Source organism: Ptychodera flava, chromosome 11 (assembly GCF_041260155.1).
Source record: "Ptychodera flava strain L36383 chromosome 11, AS_Pfla_20210202, whole genome shotgun sequence".
NCBI lineage: Eukaryota > Metazoa > Hemichordata > Enteropneusta > Ptychoderidae > Ptychodera > Ptychodera flava.
The window spans coordinates 27,090,926-27,113,677 of NC_091938.1; the positions used below are offsets into that span (position 1 = coordinate 27,090,926).

The window sequence follows — 22,752 nt, forward strand, 5'->3', positions numbered from 1 at the left end:
CGTGCATCTTTCACAAGTATCTCTCCTTCTGTTGACAAATATTCGGAATGTGTTAAAAAGAAGAGGCTCCTTCTGAGTGCGTTTGTGAGCGAACGTTGCCCCACTCTGTAAAAAGTCGGATAACCCTTCAATTAATTCTCTGCACGACGAAGTATCTCTGTGAGATTTTCAGTAGAGGTGCGGTCATTCGGCCGTGGGGTGTATTCGGGTTAAAGTTGACTGTTTCAATTATCGCTGCATGCCAGCACCCTGGGTATTCCGCTTTACGGAACTGTGACAATCTCATGAAAAGTGTGGTCACAAAACACAGTCCGGTGTATTACCATCACAGCATCGTTTGGGAAGCCGGTGGGGATGGCGAGGAAAGTCGAGCGAAAAAGAAGCGGAACAGATCGCACAGGAACTCGATGAACTCCGCCACTGTGATGAGCGAAAGGCCGATGTACAATCCAAGAGAACCGCCGATATCTCCGATTAGGTTCTCCAGCTAAATTTGGAAGCAACCAAAAATAAGAAAATTAACGACAGCCCAGCAAAGGTTTATCGTTTTCAGTCTATTTTGAATAATACAATTTCAAGTGCAAGTCTGAGTTGACTCCACTGACTGTGTATTATCATAATTATACAGATAATTGAATTCGATGCACATTATACTTGAAATCGGTCTAGAGTCGTGTAATGGTATGGCGAGATGATAGTATTTGCTAACTTGAAATTGTGAAAGGAATACTTCAAGTTTAGATGGAAGTCGGTTTTACTAAGAGCTATTACGGAAGTTTAAAAGCCTACCAAAAGAGTTCGAAATGATGAAGTATTAGGCTTTGCCTTTGATAATGTACGAACTAAATCTTATAGCAGTGATTTAGTTTTGGTGCTGTGATGGTTTCACAAAATACTCACAATATACGCTGGTGTCTCCTCCACTGTTTCATAGTTCAGTTCTTCGAAATACAGTTCTAATCGGACCAGATTTTTCCTGTAGTAATAGGTGCGAAATATGACTATCAAGCTATTCTATGTCACAAAGTTGCATTCGGTAACCCCATAAATCAATCAATTAATAAATCAGTCAAACAGTCGGTAAGCCAATCAATTAATCAATCAATCAATTAATCAATCAATCAATCAATCAATCAATCAATCAATCAATCAATCAGTCAATCAAGCAAACGAAAAATCATTCGATCAACAAATCAATGATAGTATCACTCAGAAAGCAGTTATATACTTGTACAGTTGAGTACTTTTTTACTTTTTGCATGAACGACATCACTTTCTTGGAAATCACTTGTGGATATGATCAGAGTCAGTAATTAGCAACGGATTAGATGGATTAAACGACTAGCGTAAGTACAGCACTTTCATAGCATTAGTCCTAAATCATAAACACGAGAAAATATTGCCGAAGGGTTCGATGAAAACCATACATTAACGCTCTTTCAGCATAAAGTGGTCTTATGAGAGTTTTCAGATCAGGATAGGGAGGGAAAAATGACACCGAGGTATTTTTTTTCGGTGAGAGAGACACTTTAAAGTGACTATATACTTACTGAGCATCTTCGCTGTTTCTTATGTCTTTGGTCTTATTGTTCAAGGAATGCAGTACTCTCAATAAGGAGCCCTGTTTGGCGACAGATCAGGCAGAGGAAAAAAGTGATAGAAATGAACGTATATGTTGGTTTTAGCCTATCAAGGGTGTCCTTAAATGTTGTTAGTAGAATATTTCTCCACTTAAAATGTTTATAATACATGGTATCGTAGCCTTTGGTGACCTAAGCAAAATTACGCATGCTCTGAGCAGGCAGGCAATGCGTAGTCCGGCGTCTAACTATGAAGTTAAAGTGTAGATGTCTAACATCTACTATCGGTAATTTTTGGAAGTGTGTTTTAAACTTGATAGTAGTGTATCACAATTACTCTGCTATAAAGCGAGCTTGTATATGCGCGCTTAAGTGTTTTCACTGTAATTTGTCTGCTCTCGTTCATTCCTTCACATAAATGCTTCGTGTGAATTTCATGTCTTCTAGCACTTTTGTTTCTACACGAGCCAATGCCTTCATTGTAATCAGGCACTACCAGTCGAACTCATATTCCTTTATTATTTATTAAATAAAGAGACATGAAATAGAAATACAACAAAAAAGGCTCACCAAGTACTTTGTTGAAGGCCAATATGATTGTGAAATAGTCTTGTCATACCAAGTTTCCCTGTTGAAATATAATCAACGAGAATTTATGATTACACTAGTATGCAGATAAGAATGGACAGTGAAGTTGATCTAAATGTTGCCATACTTGTGTAATTGGTTTGTAAAGTTGTTCCAAAACTTGCCTCAGAAGTTATACTGACTTGTTATAACTGCGGTGAAAATCAAAGAGCTTTTATGGACCCATAATAAATACACACCAGGGAGTACACTTTGAAGTGCACTTCACATACACAGAATTATATTACATTCCTTATATACCGCTGTTTTGAGTTACATTGTATCACAGCCAAGTCAGCGTCTAGTTGTCATTAGACTCTTGTTGCACTCTATGAAGTTCTTTTGGCAAAATAAATCATGATCTACAGGAAAAGAGTGTAAACGCCAGAAGTAGTAAGTGAGAAAGCTAATCGAAATGTATGGGGATAGAAAGTCAGGAAATCTTTACCCTAAACACAGACACTAATCAGTGTATACTTTATTGCTTTATATCAACAATTACAGCAGAAGCCTACTGTGAAACAACACTATCATCCGTCTTTAGTTTACTGCAACTCAACTCAAGTTACTGATCCTGTAGTAAATTTTGAAACAACTTCACAAACCAATTACACAAGAGTGATAACATTTAGATCAATTTCACTGTCCATTCTTATCTGCATACGACAGTAAGATAGAATGCCCCTCTGGGACAGATATTCTCAAATTTAATAGCAGTGTTTTGGTCAACCACTTATGGGGTCATTCTGGAGGTTGTTGATTACATGTAACTTAAGTTTTCATTTTAGCTTATTTTTGTGAAAATCGAATATTTCAAGTTTTTTATATACTTATGATAAACACAGGGATAGCAGCTATTTTGCATTTGAAGATTCGGTAAATGATTAGCTTATTTATTTCCTCTAGTACCAATTTGCATGATAACCACAGATTTCCATTGATTTCGTGATTTCGAAAGGGAGTGCTTTAAAGTTCCCTTAAAGAGAGCTTGTTCCCTTACGTAAAGTTTGTGCACAAATCTGAGTCTTACAATTTCGAGGCGAGTACTACCTTAAACAAAGCGTTTTAAATCACCTTCGTTAAACGTGATTTAGCTTAACGTAAAAATATTGAAAATACAGACAGACAAATATATTATGATGGGGATGCACGCTATGAACTGCATCAAAATCTCTCCGACTATTGATAGTATTTTCTATATGTATTGTCTCATTGTCTTTGTATGTAAAGCAAAACGTAAAATATGAATGTAGTTCTTCCAACTTTGTGACCAATATGGCTGCATTTCTCTGAAAATCTCTTCTTCCATAGAGAAATATTTTTGTTTGGGTGAAAAGGACGGCAAATAGCATGGATTGACTGTCTGCTGATCAGGTGTGGTAACTGACACGTGCAGGCGATCTTGGATGAAACTCGGTACTATATCGAGTGAAGCCGTCTTTATGGAAACCGTTTGATCTGTCTGTGTAAATCAGAATGAACTATCAACGTCTTTTCAGTATGTGTTCAAGACTTGAAAGTAACACTCAACTTACTGGCACGGTATTTTGCAGTCACAGGGAAGAGCATTTCTCTGATGGAGAAAATATATCAACTGACGACAAATCTCTGTCAAATATAAAAAAAAACAAGAAGGAAATCAAACAGGACCAGTGTCGTTATTTGCAAACTTCGAAGTTTAGTTCATTTAAAATCAAACCCGTTGATATTAATCAAAGGATGTTTCACAGATTCGCATGTTTCCTGCAGGTTACCTTTCCTTTTATCATTTATCTGTTGTTATCAGTTAAGGAGTGTATTAATATTCAGCCTAAACGTCTCTTTCATCCCAGCATCTATGACTAACGAAACACAGTTTTCCATCACTTTAAGAATAACAATTTAGTAATTCACTTATCAGATTTGGTCCCCTTGACAGTAAAAATGGGTGTCACGTGTTGTTATGAAGAAAGCCAAATGAAATCAACAACCCGATAAGCCAAAAACGTGAGTTTTCCCTTGTCATGGGTCTTTCTGTGGTCCTTATGGAATTTAGAAGATTACAAAGGTATGAATAATAGTACATTTAATTCGATATAACCATCTCAAAAACATTATCCATTCATTAAAAAGAGTTGCTTGCATTTGGGAAGTAATACAGTAAATCCTGGATATAAGGAATCCTAAACCTCATCTCATATCCTATGTTTTGGGGAGAAAACGTCATTTTAGACTATTGTTGATACGTTCACACTGCACACACCTCATACATAATCATTGAAACCAAAACACAATCAGACTTGGCAAAGAGTAAAGAATCAGAGTTAATTAAAATGCTCCAAGCGAACAGATATTTCAGATTTTCAAACTTTTACAATCAAATTTTGGCCCACAACTTGTGGGGGCTCATTTTGAAGCTCACGGCCTCGAGCAAAATACTTTCCACCGACTTGGTTTTTTTTTGAAAATCGAAGTTTACTTTTTCCCAATGGAGTTAACACAGGTATGGCGGTTATTTTGAATTTCAAGTGTAGGGAAATTGTGGGTATCTTGTTTCTCTGGTACCAAATGCCTCAGGGTAAGGCGACCCCAGAATAATTTTAAAGTTTAAAGTTTCTTTGAGTAAAAGTTGAATTCTTTCACTTTCGAGGTGCGTACTACCAAACGACAAACAAACGTGGCAAACGAAAGCTAAGAAAAAGTCACAATGATTACCGACTCAATTTAAAAATAACAAGTGAGGTACATACCTTGTGTTTGATTTTGTATCATACATCTAGGTCCATCGTCGTTAAAGGTATCTATGCATTGGCAATACTCTAGCATACGTTTCTTTGTACAACTGTGCTGGCAAGCCTGAAATGTATAAACGAAGCAACAAACAAATAGATGTCAAAGGCTTTGATGGCAAGTGTCTTCAAGACACTGGGATTACATGGCAGTTTAAACTGTAATCCTTGCTGCAATGTGTGTTTTATTTCTAACTCTCGGAATATCACGATTTTCACTATAGTTGCGAATATAGCGAGAATTTTTTTCGAAATCTTCAAATCGTTCATGCAACAATTTACGACATGATATCCTTACGCTTTCAGTGTAAGCCCAGCCTTCCTTGGAGTTTGAGTTGAAGTCTGCTGATGAACTTCTCGAACACTCTCCGTGGGGTGGCTCAAGTCTTTTGATCAGACCCTGCCAGAAGAAAGGTACCGTGTATTCGGTTTTGGTAACAGTTGATATCAATATATTCTATGATATATTCGAAAATACAGAGGGGGGGACTAGTAGATCATAGAGTATGAAAACTACTAGATTCCAGCGGGTACGCTACTGTAAACTTTGAATAATATATATGTTTATGGCGTAGACTTGGGTCCTATCTTTTGATATACATTCGACATGTAGACATAGCAAATTGATTCACTTTGTATTTGATGAAACATCAGTGAAGCCGACATCGTCGAAGGTTATGACGATGATGATGATGATGATGATGATGATGATGATGATGATGACGATGATGACGATGATGATGATGGTGATGATAGTGGTGATGGTGTATGTGGGGGTACATCATTCTGGTGAAAGGAATGATGGCGACCATGATCTTGGAACCATGATATACGATAATGAACTTTGCTATTTCTTTCTTCAAACCAACACCTCTAACACTGACCAAAGCAGCTTGGTCGGGCAGCATCACGTACATACCTCTTTAATAGCTACTGATGTCACAGTGCCCGGCTGGACTGTAATCCCATCATCCTCTGGAAAGGGCTCGTTGGCATCTTTATGGATGGACACCCTTACACCGGATGACTGTCCAAATATGCTGATGTATTCACTTTGCTGCGTAAACAAAGTCAACTTCAATCCTGATGTGAGAAAGGATAACAAACGTATAAGCGTTACTATTCCACATCAATGGAAAATATTTAACAGCTACATAGCATTTAAATTCAAAGATTTAACAAGCTATCGAGGACAAAGTACTAAGTTCAACAATTTTTTTACAGAAAAGAGAGGTTTAGAAGTGATTTTTTCAGCGTAGCCACAGGCAAGCATTTGTTGTGTGATATCGAATTATGGATTGCTGTGACCATGGCTAATCTAGCAACATATTTAAACATTCTAACGCCTTTAGAAGAGCACAGCAATCTTTACATCCACCAAAACCACATTAACTCAAGCGACTGATGGTCATATATCTTGACAAAAAGAAACAAGTTATAAGAATACAAATCTCAATCAATGCGAATAAACAACAATAATAATTAGATACATTGGTGAAGGAAAGACTTCACAAACAAACGAACGAACACCAAGACGCGGTTACAGCGTCTTCAACACAGGCATAAGGTTATTAACGTGTCAAAGCAACATAGAAGAGTAAGACAATCACACACGAACCAAACAAAACACATACACATTCAAGTGACTGATCAAGGAACATCTCAGGGTTCGGAAAGGTCATCATGTCTCAGACAGAACCGATCCGGCTTCGTCTCGCCATGGCTCATTCCCAAAATTAATTGCCAAAACCACTGTCCCTCAAATCAAAAGTAACATTGGCGCACCTAAGGACCACAGTAGGCAGCAACATCGTCCAATTACTGAGCAACGCACCGTCCAGCCAAAATTATTGCTACATAGACCCTAAACATTCTGACCGCCAGCAGTAATGCACAGTCCGGCTAAATCAAATCAGAGTGGGTTGAAATGATGCAGGCGCTAGGCGATAATGCGTGCCGGTAGACACCGATAAATGCCAAGCTGCCGTGCCTCGGCTGCTGCTCAATACTCGAAGTGAGAGCTCACATGTTCTTGAACGCCCCTAGAATTAGAATTCACCTTGAAACATGCGTTTACACGAAGCAAAGGAGTCAAATGAGTTTCCATTGTTGGAAGTGACGAAAAAGGGGAATCAAAGTGGCCGGCAAAACTATAGTTTGAATAACTCACACCGAAATGGTCAGGGTGTCAAAGTGAAGCAGGCCACCTGCACCGTCAGCTTTTATAGTTACTGGGAAGACTATGTATATTCACTGGGAGACATTCTGTGCTAAAAGTGACCGAGGCCGCTCCGCTATTAATGTTCCTTCATGTATGATTGGACATACTACCAGAAATACAAGAATGTGATCATAGTAAGGCACGTAACCGAAGCGATCCATATTTCCTGTGTGTTACCCGAGCGCGTTGCTTATGAATTGACAACGGGCAGTGGTCACAATTGCCCCGTCTGTCGAATGACGCTACTCGCTAGCAACCTCGACATAGTTGAGCAACCCCGCTCGAAACCCATATAGCATGTTCATTCTCTGTCTTCAGCCCCGTAAACCACAAAAGTGTATGTTAAAGACAACGTAGCTCATAATGTAAGTACTGTAGTTGAAAATTGCAACAAATCGTCCTGCTGAAACGTGCATTGTGGCGTATTTGTAGATTCGACGTACACGGCCTGTAACAGCTTAAGTGTGAGATTTAGGATGTGTAATTTCTGCCGGTCACACCCCTAGGGAATTTAAGCCGGCTTAATCGACGGGACAGGAAGTGGATAAGGCGCGTTTACGTTAGCTTATAAAATCGTAAACGCCCGATTTCATACAGTGAGAGAGCATAAGAAGAAGAAGTAAGAACAGTTATAGTCGCCTGGTGGCGCCTTACCGTTATTTGCCCCGGCTCTGGTGGATTCTTTCACCTTACTACCATTCAGTCCGTGGTTGAAGGTAAAACAATTGCCGTACTTGTCATTTGCAAAAACACGGAAGTCCCTGAAATGAAAAATGATCGCGTCAGTACTACCTGGACCGTGTTTTTTAGTATATATATATATATATATATATAGAGAGAGAGAGAGAGAGAGAGAGAGAGAGAGAGAGAGAGAGAGAGAGAGAGAGAGAGAGAGAGAGAGAAACAGAGACAGAGAGAAACAGAGACAGAGAGAAACATAAATTACTTCAGATACAAAGTAATAATATCTATTACTGAAGTTTAAAGCATCTTGCAATCTTCAGACAGAAGTCAAATCTGTAACCTTTCCTTTGTACTCACGTATAGTCACATTTTCCCTGGTCAAATGTACACTGCAATAGAAAGTCCTCGGCCTGATGTCCCAGTTGCAGGATCTCGTGCCTGGACAACTTCAACACATTCTGCAAGTCGCTGAAGTCAGGCGTGGAGCTGAACGTCATGAAGCCGTACCAGTCTGGAGGGATTTCACTTTTGACGCGTTGGAAACCGGGATCCCTGTAATATTCCTCGAACTCAGTCTTAAGGTGTTCATCCATTAACTCCGAATAAGGTTTATGCCATTTTCTCGGCAGTTTCCATGTCACATTGTCTTCAACGTGGGATACTTGAGTGGAAAAACAACTTACTTATATTATATGCAGTGAGAATTACATCACTTTAATAATCATGCACTTTAATAATCTTCTTGGTGATTAACGAACTAAAATGCATCCAAATTTCACTTCAGCCACAAACTCAAAACAATTTGTGTTAAGCATAGACCCACGAGGGTTTATATCCTAAGTATTTTTGTTCGACACTTGAGTTTTTGTGCATATTTCCAACAAAACTTGACCACGCAATATTTCCACTTCATCAAACCATGGGGTATTGATACTTCACGGCAAATAATAATAGTCGTTTGAGCCCAAAGCTCACATGTACATCATGTGACTCCTTCATTAACTGTATCATCCCTAACCGTTGAAGTCAATTCAAATTCTATTATAATCACACTCACCTTCGCTACAGAGGGGAATGTCACAAAACTCCCAGCCTATCTTGTCTCTGGAGTCGTCCTCATGATAACACCAAGGTCTAGTCATGGTATTGGACGTGCTAGGATTCCGACACTGATTGCCTTCCAAGCCTAATTAATAAGGCACAACAAATCAAAGTGCCCTGAATTAATAGGCCAAGTTTTAATGTATGCTGAATGCTCAGACAAAAAAAAAACATAGTTTCTGTTGAGCTTGTACAAATGTTCAAGTCCTTCAACTTTAAATTGCCGCACTGGTTTTATCCAACTTGACGCTTTGGTGATAAATGGACTTGGAGGAAAAGGGTTAACGAGACAAAGTGGGCCACTTTTCATGAATTTTGTTTGATACGAGATACTATTTATATTGTTTGACATGTTGAAAGATACTGACTGAATGGATGACCTTGCATATATTTGACCCCGGTTTTAGACAAATTAAATGAAACCATCGCGAAAATGAATTAATCCACCGTTGTTAAGAAATTATCGATCGACAACAAAATCAAACTAAGGTTTTCATCCGCGCTAACCATTACTGACTTCTGGTGTCCATAGGCCTCGGTTATCCTCCACTCAGGGGTTTGCTAGTCCCTTGCATGGTGGTACATTATCAAAAATATCAACCAGACAGAACTTACCGGCATCTGGAAATTTTTCAGGTATGTACTTGTGCTTTGAATCTATCCAATTAACACAGGGTTTTCCACTCTCAGTGACATTGATAAGTCCACGGTACTCCTCTCCTCGCCCTCGGTAACACCCTGAACCAAATTCTGAAATGATGGATGACAAGGTTCTTAGTATACCATATCCATGACACATGGTCAGATCCACTTTTAAAATCACTAATTCGCAACCAGGGACACTGTAACTTTATTGGTTTTTTTTCCATTCACAAAGACACGTCACACATAATGGATTCTCTACTGTCTCGTCGCCCATGCCAATTTTGTTTGACAGGACGAAACAGTCAAGCAATTTACTTTCGAACAACGATTATGTTTACCGTTTCTCACATAATTACTTATAAAGACCAACAAAGACAGTTCCGATTCCTCAATGGACCTACGGGACAGGCTATGACCGTGCCAGTCCTATGCAGTAATTGCAAATTGTATTTTCAGACCTTTTCTATCAATACAACCAATACAATGAATAGACACCAACGTCTTCCTAGTTTATACTCATTGTCTTTCAAAGTTTACATTATCATTTATCCTTTCGCTGCTTCTATTTGGTTTGCCTTCGCTACTAGAAGCACAAGAATATAATTTGGTATGACATGCTCTCCTTACCGGGCGGTATACAGTTGATTTCATCAGAACCATCCGGGCAGTCGAAGCGGACATTGCACTGGAAGTAAGGATTGATACAAGTGCCATCGCCGCAAGTGAAAGTGAAGGACGGGCAGTTACCTGGATGGAAAACAAAGTCAAGGAGTGTTTTGCTATAGAATGAGATAACACTGTTATATTATAAAGCCGAATTACTATATGCCATAATTTTGTTGGTGTCAATTTCGTGCAGTCGAAACACTTTCTGTCAGATGTCCTGTATAAGAATGAGCAACAACGTGTGTTGTGAAAATTACGTAAAATTGTCGCAATAATTAGCAAGAAGCGGCAGCCATCCAGTTGCATTTCAACATCTAATTGCTACACGCGGCAAAGTGTGTTTTAACCAAATCAATGCTGGCGGTACCAGTGTTCAATCAAGAACTGAAGCTGAGCATGACGTGCGCTACCCCACTCGCGTCTGTGAATGATGTTTAGGCGTACTGATATCATTAAAAAGTAGTTAAGCATTTGAAACGAGCTATTAATCACAGCAATTTATTGATCATACGTAAACAAGATAAATCCTTGCAGTATTTTGTACATGTAATATAACGCTATCCCCTGAAGTGTCTTCGTCGAATTAGCTTGTACAATATTTTTGATATGCAATCAGCCTTTTACTACAGTAAACTTTGACCTATAATGGCCATCATAACACTCATCATGTACATGACGTAACTGTCTCACCGTTTTCATCGACGAGAAACGCACAATTGGCTTCGTCACTTCCATCAACACAATTTTGTGTCCCGTCGCAGCGCTTCTTCTTCACGATACACTGACCATTGTCACAAGTAAATTCTTCTCCAGTACACACTGCATCTAAAATTTACATATTTAGGCTACATGTCGTCAAATCTTACGGAGAATATATTCAAAGAAATCTCTCTTTTAAAAAAATCCAGTCAGATATTTGTGTTCCCAAACATCACGTTGCTGTAATCGCCCGTAAACTGAAGGCAGAACCTAGCTTAATTGGATGGGATAATTAACATAAATTTAAATATTGATAGTGTGGAAAATTCCAGGGGAGGGGAATTTCCCTGCAGGCTAAGGTCCTGCGTACCCAGCATTAATTAACAATTCAAATTGTGAAACAAATCTGTTAAGGTAGGAGTATATACTTATCATTTAACTTTGAAATTAAGGAGTCAAATTTTTCGATATGAAAATATTACATCGGGGTTTAGCTCCTCTTCTCAAAAATCCTTTAATATCTTACTTCCAGAACAAGTCTCCATGGGCTCTGGAATTGTACAATGCTGCCACGTTGTATTAGAAAACGTAGTATAACACCACGGTGCAGACTGGCCTTGGGCTTGCCCAGGGTTTCGGCAGTGATTATGATCGCCAAGGCCCTGTCCGGTCACCATCTCCGGCGAGTAATTGTGTCGATGCGGCGTCTGCTCCGACCACTTCTGGCATGCAATACCACTGAAAGTTTCGCTTACGTTTCCCCGATAATCTACGCCATTGGTCAGGATGTAGCACTCTTTTCCTGCAAATGCAGAGGGTCGGTCATCGATTTCGCTTCTTGTAAAATTCTGATTACTTATTTAATGTTAGATTGAAATTCTTAATGCCGTTAGAATTTCTACAAATTTATCACTGAGAAGAAAACGGAATAACAATCTCGTATCAATATTTGTAAAAAATGATAGACGAAATGAAATAGAATGGTCGACGGCAGGTGGCGCAAATCATTCCTTCTATAGATTTTGACATCGTTTGGAATACTTACTGTACACACAATCCCACTCGTCGCTCCAGTCCCCACAGTGATTTCGACCGTCGCATAGAAATTCCTTTCCTACACACTGTTGATTCCTGCATGAAAACTCGTTCTCGGCATCGCACTGTTTTACATCTATGAAGATTTCGAAAAGACATTTGAATAATAGCGAGAGTTTAAAATAGACTTAAACATTTTAGACTGGCTAAAAGAAACGGACATTAATGTATTAAGACTAAACCAGGAATGTAGTCCAGCAGAATTGCAAATGACAGGAAGTTTCTTCAGTATTTCTTTATTCCTTGTGTTCCTCAGTTAAATCTTATTAACCTCACTTGCTTGAGTAAGATCATAACAAAACCGATGGTCGTGATGTTACACACCTCCATCACAAACTGTTTGTCGGACACCTGCCTCGCAGTACTCCCATCGCACTTCTGGGTCGGTCGTGAAACACCAGATCCCGGCCTCGTTGTCAGGGTTCCTACAGAAGTTGTGGTTGCCAAGCCCGGCGCCGGGATAGGCCTGGGGATTTCTGTCGTGTTCATGGGGGTACCCTTCCATCCAATTTTGACAGTCCCTTCCGCTCACTGTCTTGTTGACGAAGCCTCTGTAGTCATAAGCATTGGCCAACATGTAGCACTCCCCCCCTGTGAGTAAAAGAATCGTATTGGTGAGATCACGAAAAATGCATCTGTATTTTCATTTATAGTTTTGTGATATAACGTGTGTCGACGCTACTATTACGTTGGAATGCGCCTCGGGGATAGATATTCATACTCTCAAACTTTTACAACTCTTTTCTGATCTACCTACTTGTGGGGGTTAATTTTAAAGCTCTTTTTGTAAGAAGACTTTTCACCGTCTCAGTAAAATCGAAATTTTAGTTTTTTTCTCAATAGAGTTAACACAGGGATGGCGTCCATTTTGAATGTCAAAAATCGGTTTATCTTTCAAATTGGTAATTTGTTTCTGTAGTACCATAATTTGCACAGTGACCCCCAGATTTGTATTCTTGATTTGAAAGAAAATGGTTGAAATATGTGGAAAGTTTGAGCAAAAGTTTACGTCTTTTATTAGCGAGGTAGAGTAAAGTGTGTTTAACTTGAAGCTGACTCTAGTCGCAAAACACGAAATTAATTAAGCTCCAATTCCTTAAACCGCATTGATGATTTGGCCAATTCCTTTGCAGCTCAATGGTAAATGGTGTGCAGTCGTGGTTTCAAAGTTTCCATGGCAACAAATCATATCACGATTTACAGTGGCCATGGAGGCACATGAGTGCATTGGTGGTAATAAATATCGTGCTTGTTCGTTAACTTACTGTATTCGCAGTTCCATTCTTCCGTCCAATCGTAACAGTCGTTTTCACCGTCACATACCTTTTCCATGGGAATGCACATCTCATTGGAACACGTGTGTTCATCGTCATGACAGGGACCTAAAAGGGAAAAAAATGGTATATTGAAATCAGTCCTGAATTCTAGTCACCGCAATGACGTCACTGAGCAACAATACACACCGCTAAAACGACAAAGGAGAAACTGGTGTATGCATATTGCGATCAGTACTTTATGCCGATTATGTAATCTGATATTTTGTGTCACAGTAACCTGAATAATCATAGTAATTTCACATCAAGAGACTTTGGGTGAAACAGAAGCCTCGAAAATATCCCGTTTACCCATTGTCCGCGGGTTGAGAGTCTGTTGCATGCACAGTAAGTATGAAAAAGCGCCCTCCCTGGCATAGAGATATTAGAAGCTCCATATGTCAAGCACTGGTATGTTAAACATGGATATGTCACTGATTGTTGTGCATTTCGTTTTTACTGATTATGTTATGTATCATTTTGTCGAATATTGGTGCCACTCGGTGCAGGCAAGTCCAATATTTACCGAGAACACACATTGAAGGGGAAAAACAACATGTCCCTTTCACATATCCAGTTTTGCTAATTATTGTTTTAAATTTCAGGAAAAACTTTATATTACTTACGATAATAACAGCTACTTTCGTCAGTACCATCTTCACAGTCAATTATGTAATCACAGACTTTTGAATCCCGAATGCAAAGTGTCTTATCACACAGGAAACCTCGGCAAATCTCTGAAGAAATATGTAAGCATAGACTGGTTAATTTCCTACAGGTCCTGTTTGTTTCATTTTTTTAGTCATTGTTGTCCTCTATGGTAATCGGCAACTTTCAAAAACTCATGCAACAAGGGTAGTTCTTGCCGAGACGTACCTCCAAAGCATGTAACTTAAAGCATTACCTGACATTGCATGGACATTGCATGGAAATGCTCATTTTTCATAGTTTGTGTAAATTGAAGTTATGCACACTGCACTTACCCATGGTGCAAATGGAATATTGCCCATATGTAAAGATGAACGTTGTAACAACATTCTTTGTAGCGCAATCTAACACGGAATGAAATACAATGCTCTTTTTGCGGAGCGTACTGTGTTTTGGCGATATCGATGTACATTTAATAATGTACAGAAATGTTGAAACTCTGCTGAAGAATGTATATCATAAGTGCATCAAACTCCAATCTTTACTCAATAGAATTGCATCATAAATACTCACGACACTGCTCCCTGGTTTCATCGGAGCCATCAATACAATCACGATATCCATCACACACACGATCCATAGAAATGCACTTCTCCCGGTGAAATGATCCCTTCTCACAAAGAAATTCGCCATCTTTACAACCTAGTCGTAATAATAGCAAACACAGTTATTAAAATATCTTACAAGGTACACCTATAGCTCTACTCAATGATGTTTGTGTATAATTCATATTTTGTAAACCTTTATTTACTGTGAAATTCTTAAATGTGTCAGAAGAGTTTGCTCTCTATTTTATCATGAATTTTGCTCAATAACTTTCACACGTGCTACGCCCTAAGATTCAATTTGTAGAGTGTGTTTCGTGTTCTTTCTTTTTTCTAGGCTTGTATTGAGAACAATTTCATAAAATTTTCTCTCATGGGTCATTGACATAACATCAAAAAATAAGATTGTGAAGAAAACCAAAAGATGGCTACCTTTGCAATACTTCTCATCGCTGCCATCCGCACAGTGGCGTGTTCCGTCACAGATCAGCGCTGATTTGATACATTCCCATCCGTGGTCACATGAAAAATCCTCTTCCAGACAAACGGCTGTTAAAAGTGGTTAATCGACATCTTTAAAGACTCCACTGAATTATTATAAATTTTGGCTGGAAGAATCATTGCAAAGATGCAATATGTCGCCCCTGCTAGTGAAAATTCCTATCATGTCAAATTTTTTTTTCAGGCGAAGTTTCAAAATATGTATCCTAGAAACAGTTTGGGTACAATACAGATGTAAAGGGTGAGTTCATACGCACATGCACACAAACAGTATTACATAGCGCTTGCAATGGTTAAAATGGTTCTGACGTAATGCAAAATTTCAATTTAAGCTGACACAAAAAACTCATAGTACATAGACAACCTACCAAATAATTAACGCTTAAACACGTGACACTAATATTCCTAAATCGTGACTTGTGACTTACCGTTTTTGCTTTGATAGTAATTTGTTGCCGTATAAACTCCGAGTCCAGATTCTGTGGTGTTTGGAGTTTCAGTGCTCATATAACAGTTTCCGGATTTTGCATAATCAGCGGAGTGGCACACAAAATCCGGTCCCTCTAGGCAGAACCGTAAACACGTGTCCAAACTAACTTTGCGAATAATGTGGTCGTTGTATGACGTGAGGGCGCTGCTCACAGTCTTACGGAAGAAACTCCTAGGATATGCTGAAAACAATGGAAAGGTCATTCCCAGCATGACTCACAGACTATTGAACCAGAAAATCTGCCGGTATGTATTTTTCAAATAAGTGCTGTTGACTTAGGCATAGTGTTTGTCGTGAGAGTGGAGGAACTAACCATTTGTTAAGAATGTCTTTTTTTTTCATCTGCAATCGCGGCACTCTATCATGTCATAATCTCGCGCTGCACCTGAGAACGAAATTGCAGATCCGTCGCTCAACTAATTTCTGATGCAACTTGATTTCGATGCATTTTTCATCCACGATTTTCCTCTCGTCACCTCAGTAACCTATGTCTAAACTGCATTTGATCTTGCTTTATTGCTTATAATTAATCTTTTTTATGACAGTGAGAAAAATTGAACAGATGGCTTGGACATAATCCTTTACACCCCAAACTAGTTACTTATTCAGATTCAATTTATCCTGCATTTATATTAAACAGGGTAAGTAGGTCAAAATTTATCCTTGTCACAAGCAAATATTATAGACTTACCGTCTATGACCTCATAGTGAGAAAACTCGGCGTTCGGTACCAGTTCAACATTTGGTGACGTCATGGGCTCCTTCAGCATGAGACAGAGTCCGCTCGTCGACCAATCAACGCCCACGCAATCGAAGGTGGTTTGGTTCATGCAGAGAGACAGACATTTCAGGAGGGAATCCGGTGTCTCTCTCTTCCAGTCGATCAAGTTGGTCATAAAACCGGGATATTCCCTGAACTGGTTGTAGGGATAGGTTTCTGTCAACAAGATAAATGTAGCAAAGCTCAAAACATTTGAGGTTTATCATTTGTAAAGCTTGGTCTGTGCGACAAATTTTTGCTCCCAATAAACTGAGTGACCTATTTGAAATAGGTAATTACAGTAGAATGTAACATACAAAATTTTAAATTAAGGGTTTACTGAAGAGGTTGATTGTTGAATCAGGGATTGCCTACCCATTTTCTTGTCGATTTTCCCATGTTTAAAGAAATTGTGAAATCGAATATGAAAATTTAGAAAATCGAATGTATATTTGTTTTAAATTATTAACTGGGAAAAAATCACGTGGCCCTTTCTGCGCTGTATATCAAACAGAATAAGTTCTTACCGGCACGTATAGTGTAGTGGTCGAATAAGCTATCATGCTCAAGGGCAGTCTCCGCACTCCATGGATTCTCCGCGTTGACGTAGCAGATCTTGGGAAGTTTAAAGTAGTCCACAGACCGGCAAAGAAAGCCGGGAGTTTCTAAACATGCCCGGATGCACCCCTCCTGCTCAATGTCCGTGATCTTGACCTCGGTGTATCCATGCATGGCATAGCCACGATGTGACGTCACCATGTTGAAGGGATAATTTGCTGTAAAGAAGAAGAATTTCATATTAATCATAAAGGAAATAAAAATACATACCAATGCATTTACGCCTAGTAATTATTTGTGATTTCAACTGAAATTGTATGTGTTTTTCTTTCCTTTATGGTTGACATGCTAATTCTTACTTAAAGTAATTAAATTATCATTGAATCTAATTCCATGCAAGGGGGTCGGACGCTCTAAGATTAATTAAATTTATTAACCTAGCTTTTAAGAGATTGTTGAGATAAACGTCGAAATGATGCACTTAGTGATAACTAACCATTATGGGCCTAGGATAATTGAAACACGAGATTATCAAACAACACTCATTGCGTAAGGACCCAGGGGACGGGCTGGCTCATTTTTCTTTATCGAGGGCGAAGTCGGACGAACTATGCGCTCTGCCGGACTTAAGCCCTCAAAAATGTTCATTACGGGAAGTTAGGGGTGGGAATCGAAGTTAAACAGAATGAGTTGCACTGTCCACGCGCATGCTTTAATTATACACGGTCCTTTGAGATTTTGTACCTGTGCATTGGAATCATGGCGCCCTCAACGTGAAAGTTGTCAAGCAATTGTCAGTATTTCGACGAGCGATCTGTTTAAGGGATGATGAAGAAAGAATCGTAATTGTGGCGGAGGAATCTACAAAGCGATGGCATTTCAGAAGTATTTTGTAATATCGTGTCCAGGCTTGAGTGTCGACCGATGTCTGGGTTAAAGAACGAGAATCAAAGTGAACACAAAACTCAGCCGTTGTGACTGAGTTAACACTTATAATTCTCTAAAAATTACAAACTTCGCTTTATGTTCTCTATTCATCTAGTTTCAATTTCATGTGCTTTCTTACCTTTCCTGTTCTCATAGTAGACAATATCGTCTGCCATCAACAGCGCACCTGGCATTAAAGTTTTGCTGTACTCAAAGAGTTCGCACAGTGAAGTTGAGGGCATGCTATTGACTGAGCGACAGACAAAACCTCTCTCCTCCAAACACGCCATTAGGCACTCTGTCTCTGTTTGTGACGTCAGCACCTTCCTCGGCAACGCCATGAGCGTCCGTCCGAATGTCTTCTCAAACTCACTCTCGGGATAGGTATTGTTGGAAGATTCTATTTCGAGGATTTTAGGAGAAAGGAAAGTAATGGCAATTCGCGTGTCAGCTGTTGAGATTCAACACCTCGCTGATGCAAAAGCAAACTTTACGGTGTATTGAGCAGGTCATTGTGTTAATTACAGCTCACACTTTTGTTGTCATGGGGCTGTCAAAAGTTGATTATAGACAATGAATTTTTTTTCAGTCGTGCATACTTGTCATAGTTTATGCCAGTCACATGAACTTTCAATTCCTTATGATGTTTTTGGTCACATATCATACAGTTCTTACTGTCACGCATCTCCTTAGTGCCCTCTTGGGTGAAATAAAATGTTTGATGTGAACTATATACCTACCGGGCAGCCCACCAGTGTCGTCACAGCCAGTCTTGCGGTCCACGCATCTGCCATCCTTACAACGAACCAACCGTCCAGGACATGGTGCTGTAGACATTACCATCATACAAAAATCATAAACTATCTCCTACTTTGTTGATGTGAGTATAAACAACATGTCTTTGAAAATCAAGTTGATAAACAGGCCTACAGTTTAGGCCTAGATCTTAAATACGAAGATAAGAGGGTATTCGTTCTTGTTGCTGCTATGTATAACCTTTAACCAAGGTCATATTTACCGCCAGACATCGACTCAAATTGTCGTCTGCTTTATAAATTATTTATTTAAAAACATTCCGTCACGTTTTTGAATAGTCTGTAATTTTCAATATCACGCTGTGTCTCATTTTATGCATTAATCAGAAGGCCATGACAGTTCATGTCCACTGAATGACTTTGGTGGAGGTGAGACTTTCTGCGGGTACAAAATGAAAGCATCGTTTGCTAAAAATAATAGTGTTTTTTTTTTAATTTGAAACATAGAGATTATCATATTGACCCGTGTAATATCAATAGCACATCTATTAATAAACTGTAGTACCATGTGTCCGTCGGGACGAACAAAAATTACTTTGATTTAACATTACTTTAACTAATTTATTTTTGATAGCACTTTATGATTGAACACATGAGAAGAGTGTTAAATAATTGTTCAAAAATTTGTTTGAGGCAAACTTACTGCTTTTTATACAATCTTCTGTTCGAGTAGTGCCACCACAACCCATGTACAAATCACACGATTCTAGAGACTCCGCACATTCACCGTCCGGACAACGTGTTGAATTGCCCTGACATTGAACTTAAATTAAGCAACTGCAATTAGTTTTTCAAATAGATAAATAAATAAATAAAAAATAAAAATAAATGAATAAATATATAATGAATGAATAAATGAATGAATAAAAAATTCTTGTGACTATGTAGCTATTCTGTACCTAAGGAATTTTCCAGACGCTCAAAAACGACGAACAGTGTCTTGTCAAACAGAAAGATAGTTTGTCTTTCGTTCTTGTTGCAGAAGTTCACCATAGTTGATCAACAGTCCATGAACTAACTGTGCCTTTAAATATGATCTATACACGTGTTTCTTTTAAAGACAAACAGTCGTCGGAACTGCACCTGTGCGACTTTCTTTTTTACAAACAATGTACCTCATCGTCATAGCTGCAACATTTAAATTATACAATGTAGATTATGACAGACATGTTTTAACTTTCATCAATCACCATCGTACTTTGCACACAGTGATAACATTGGTCATATGGGTCACATACGACCTTGTGCAGTCCGGACGACTGTATTCCTTTAAAGGTATACAGTCACCTGTTCCAATTTTGCCACAGTTACCATGGAAAGAGAAAATCTAGCCAATCACAGATTTTAAGCGGGTGTCCGCTTTTTAAAAACAGCGCCCTCACATAGGCATTTTTAATACAAAGGAACGCCCCTTTGACCATATATGGGCATATTTAGATTACAGGTGACTGTATACCTTTAATCTTTATATACAGCGAGGAAAAAGTGCAGTTGGACAGAAAAAGCATTTGTCAAACTCAAGCGTGAGCAGAAAGAAAAACAGCAGCTCTATCTTTGAGGAACAGTATTTGATAGGTTGGCTTCGATAAAGAGCCTGCCCTGTGGGTATGAGAATACTTACCATCTGTACAATTCGCCTCGTCGCTCCAGTCACCGCAGTCGTTGACAAAATCGCACGTCTTCTTCATTAACACACACTTACTGTTTGCACAGGTAAACAGTCCCGGCATGCAGCTCTCTGTGAGAAATAAATACAATTCATCAAACAAACAACAAACAAACAAACAAAATGGAAGAATAATGTTTAACAAAACCATTATTGTTGACCCTTCGGGTGTAAATCCTTGATCATATCAGGTTTCCAATGCGTGCATCATTTCATAACTTGCTGTACAAGTTTGTCCAAGAACCATCATATTTTGAAGTTTTTTTTAATGAACACTGTTAGAAATTCAACCTTGAACATGATCAATTCTCACCATGTGAGATGCACGTCATTTCATCACTGAGATCCAAACAGTCGGGGACGTTGTCACATATCCAATGGGAAGGGATTCGTCTGGTGCCGTCGCACAGAATGCCATGTTCATTACCTGCGCGGAAAGGAGAATAAAGTTACATAGTTATTGATATGCAAATCTTTTCACAATAAAGCAGGGTAGTCTTTTGCACTCAACGACGTGACTGTAATGAGTTAAACAAAATTTACGTCATCCTTCACAAGACTCGGCTGACTCAAAATCGATATTATTCCAGGTGTTAATCTTCGTTTAACGTATAATGATTTAAATAAAAAGGTAAGCTAAACCATATCATTATTCAACTATTTTTGTATATCACCAGCGATTATACATACAAAGTATACCCGAACGTCGTACGGCATGTGTTTAATTTAGATTTGTGGTGCCAGGAATACTTAATATCGACGATAATCGACTCAATATTTAGGATATAACTTTAATGATTCTGTATTTTATGTGAATACATTTTTTTTCTCGTCGGTGTAACAGTCACGTTCTCATTTGTGATGGGCTGAACTTGTTAGAATGACTTCACTTTCGTGACAAAGCAAATACCCAGAGTATAACTTGCCGCTGTTATCTGGTTCAACCGTCAGCGTCTGTAGCGTCTTTCGATTTTAAACGGAACTAACCACGGACACAGAGGCCCACAATTTTCGATCACAGCAAACATTGTTTCACAGAGATGTTTTTTTTTGTGTTATTCTCTTGTGGTATTTTACATTCCAATGCCGCTCTTAAGATTTAACTGGTAGATAAATTCTTATATTATAAACCAAAACTCTTGCATTCACCCTTTCCACACGGTCGGGTCTTTTCTCTTTTCAGTGTGACTTGAGCTTCAATGGTCCTTGTAGTTATAACGTGTTTACATGCACTTTGAAAGTGAAAGACTTAAAACTTTTGCTCAAACTTTCCTCAAAGAATATTTCAATCATTCTCTTTCAAAATCAAGATAAAAATCGGGGGTCACCGTATTTGGATTTAAAGATATTTGAAATTCAAAATGGCCGCAATCCCTGTTTTAACTCTATGGAGAAAAAGTAAAATTTTCGATTCTCGAAAAACTAAAGCCGGTGAAAAGTTTTCTTACACCCCAAGAGCTGTAAAATGAACCCCAGAAAGCAGTAGATCAGAAGAGGATTGAAAAGTTTGAGAGTCGGAATATCTGTCCCCGAAGTGTGTTCTACCTTAACTTATGGATTACAGTGATTTGTCCCTTCATGTCACTCACTGACCACCAAGTGGTACTGTTTGCAAAAGTCTTTTTGATGGTCATGAATTTTATTGTAGAATCAATTTACTTTATTATTTCTCGCCTTAATAGTTGTCTATTTGCAACGTCACGTTTGTATCGACAGCCAATACCACTGTCTCAACATCGTTCAAATCGTAAACTTTGTAATATCTCCTCCCTGAAAATCAGTTCATAAGACTGTGTTTCCGACACCTGATGTGAAGAATATTAAATACATATAAAACACAAATGCAATACAACCAATCCTCGTTATCAATGAGAGTGACCTTAGCTGACATATTTAAGGCCATATTAGGCAACTTGCACCTACTCACCACAGCTTTTCAGAGTCTCATCTTCACCATCTCTGCAATGTTCAACCCCATCACACGACCTCTCGATGGGTATGCAATGACCGTGATCTCCACCCGATGTGCACTCGAATTCGACAGAGCTGCAAACTAGAAAACAAAGAAAGGAGGATGAAAAATACATTATTCAGGAAAACTGGTAGTTTCACTGGTGATGAATTAAGATATTTTGGGTTACCTAATAAACGTAATTACTACAATTACCCTAATATGGCAGATCAGTGACCCTATAAACTAAATTGCAGGTCGTTTTAATTTCTGGACAAAATCTCTCTTTCTGCTTCTCTTTGTTTCTTCGTCCCCAGGTGTTTGTCTGTCTGTCTGTCTGTCTGTCTGTCTGTCTGTCTGTCTGTCTGTCTGTGTATCTATGTCTTTCTGTCCCTTTGTCCGCCTTTTATCATTCTCTGTTAATGTTTGTTT

The 22,752-nt window shown here is 38.8% G+C and overlaps 1 protein-coding gene across 1 annotated transcript in view; it reads right to left on the minus strand.

The window, feature by feature from the left end:
- LOC139143975 (low-density lipoprotein receptor-related protein 2-like) overlaps positions 1 to 22,752 on the minus strand; it is a 46,009-nt gene that overhangs the window by 1,580 nt on the left and 21,677 nt on the right. The window contains exons 6-35 of the mRNA XM_070714602.1: positions 22,297 to 22,422; positions 20,683 to 20,796; positions 20,325 to 20,441; positions 19,347 to 19,466; positions 18,629 to 18,715; positions 18,028 to 18,288; positions 16,931 to 17,179; positions 16,335 to 16,580; positions 15,582 to 15,824; positions 15,085 to 15,201; positions 14,621 to 14,749; positions 14,026 to 14,136; positions 13,352 to 13,468; positions 12,411 to 12,677; positions 12,037 to 12,162; positions 11,518 to 11,793; positions 10,983 to 11,117; positions 10,254 to 10,373; positions 9,597 to 9,731; positions 8,938 to 9,066; positions 8,238 to 8,541; positions 7,851 to 7,957; positions 5,895 to 6,058; positions 5,274 to 5,375; positions 4,937 to 5,042; positions 3,743 to 3,815; positions 2,151 to 2,208; positions 1,551 to 1,621; positions 901 to 976; positions 1 to 487 (exon numbers count right to left, since the gene is read on the minus strand). The exon at positions 1 to 487 is cut by the window's left edge and continues 1,580 nt beyond it. Of these exons, the coding sequence (XP_070570703.1) occupies positions 326 to 487; positions 901 to 976; positions 1,551 to 1,621; positions 2,151 to 2,208; positions 3,743 to 3,815; positions 4,937 to 5,042; positions 5,274 to 5,375; positions 5,895 to 6,058; positions 7,851 to 7,957; positions 8,238 to 8,541; positions 8,938 to 9,066; positions 9,597 to 9,731; positions 10,254 to 10,373; positions 10,983 to 11,117; positions 11,518 to 11,793; positions 12,037 to 12,162; positions 12,411 to 12,677; positions 13,352 to 13,468; positions 14,026 to 14,136; positions 14,621 to 14,749; positions 15,085 to 15,201; positions 15,582 to 15,824; positions 16,335 to 16,580; positions 16,931 to 17,179; positions 18,028 to 18,288; positions 18,629 to 18,715; positions 19,347 to 19,466; positions 20,325 to 20,441; positions 20,683 to 20,796; positions 22,297 to 22,422 (4,448 nt within the window). The 3' untranslated portion in view covers positions 1 to 325. The remainder of the gene's footprint in view (positions 488 to 900; positions 977 to 1,550; positions 1,622 to 2,150; positions 2,209 to 3,742; positions 3,816 to 4,936; positions 5,043 to 5,273; positions 5,376 to 5,894; positions 6,059 to 7,850; positions 7,958 to 8,237; positions 8,542 to 8,937; positions 9,067 to 9,596; positions 9,732 to 10,253; positions 10,374 to 10,982; positions 11,118 to 11,517; positions 11,794 to 12,036; positions 12,163 to 12,410; positions 12,678 to 13,351; positions 13,469 to 14,025; positions 14,137 to 14,620; positions 14,750 to 15,084; positions 15,202 to 15,581; positions 15,825 to 16,334; positions 16,581 to 16,930; positions 17,180 to 18,027; positions 18,289 to 18,628; positions 18,716 to 19,346; positions 19,467 to 20,324; positions 20,442 to 20,682; positions 20,797 to 22,296; positions 22,423 to 22,752) is intronic.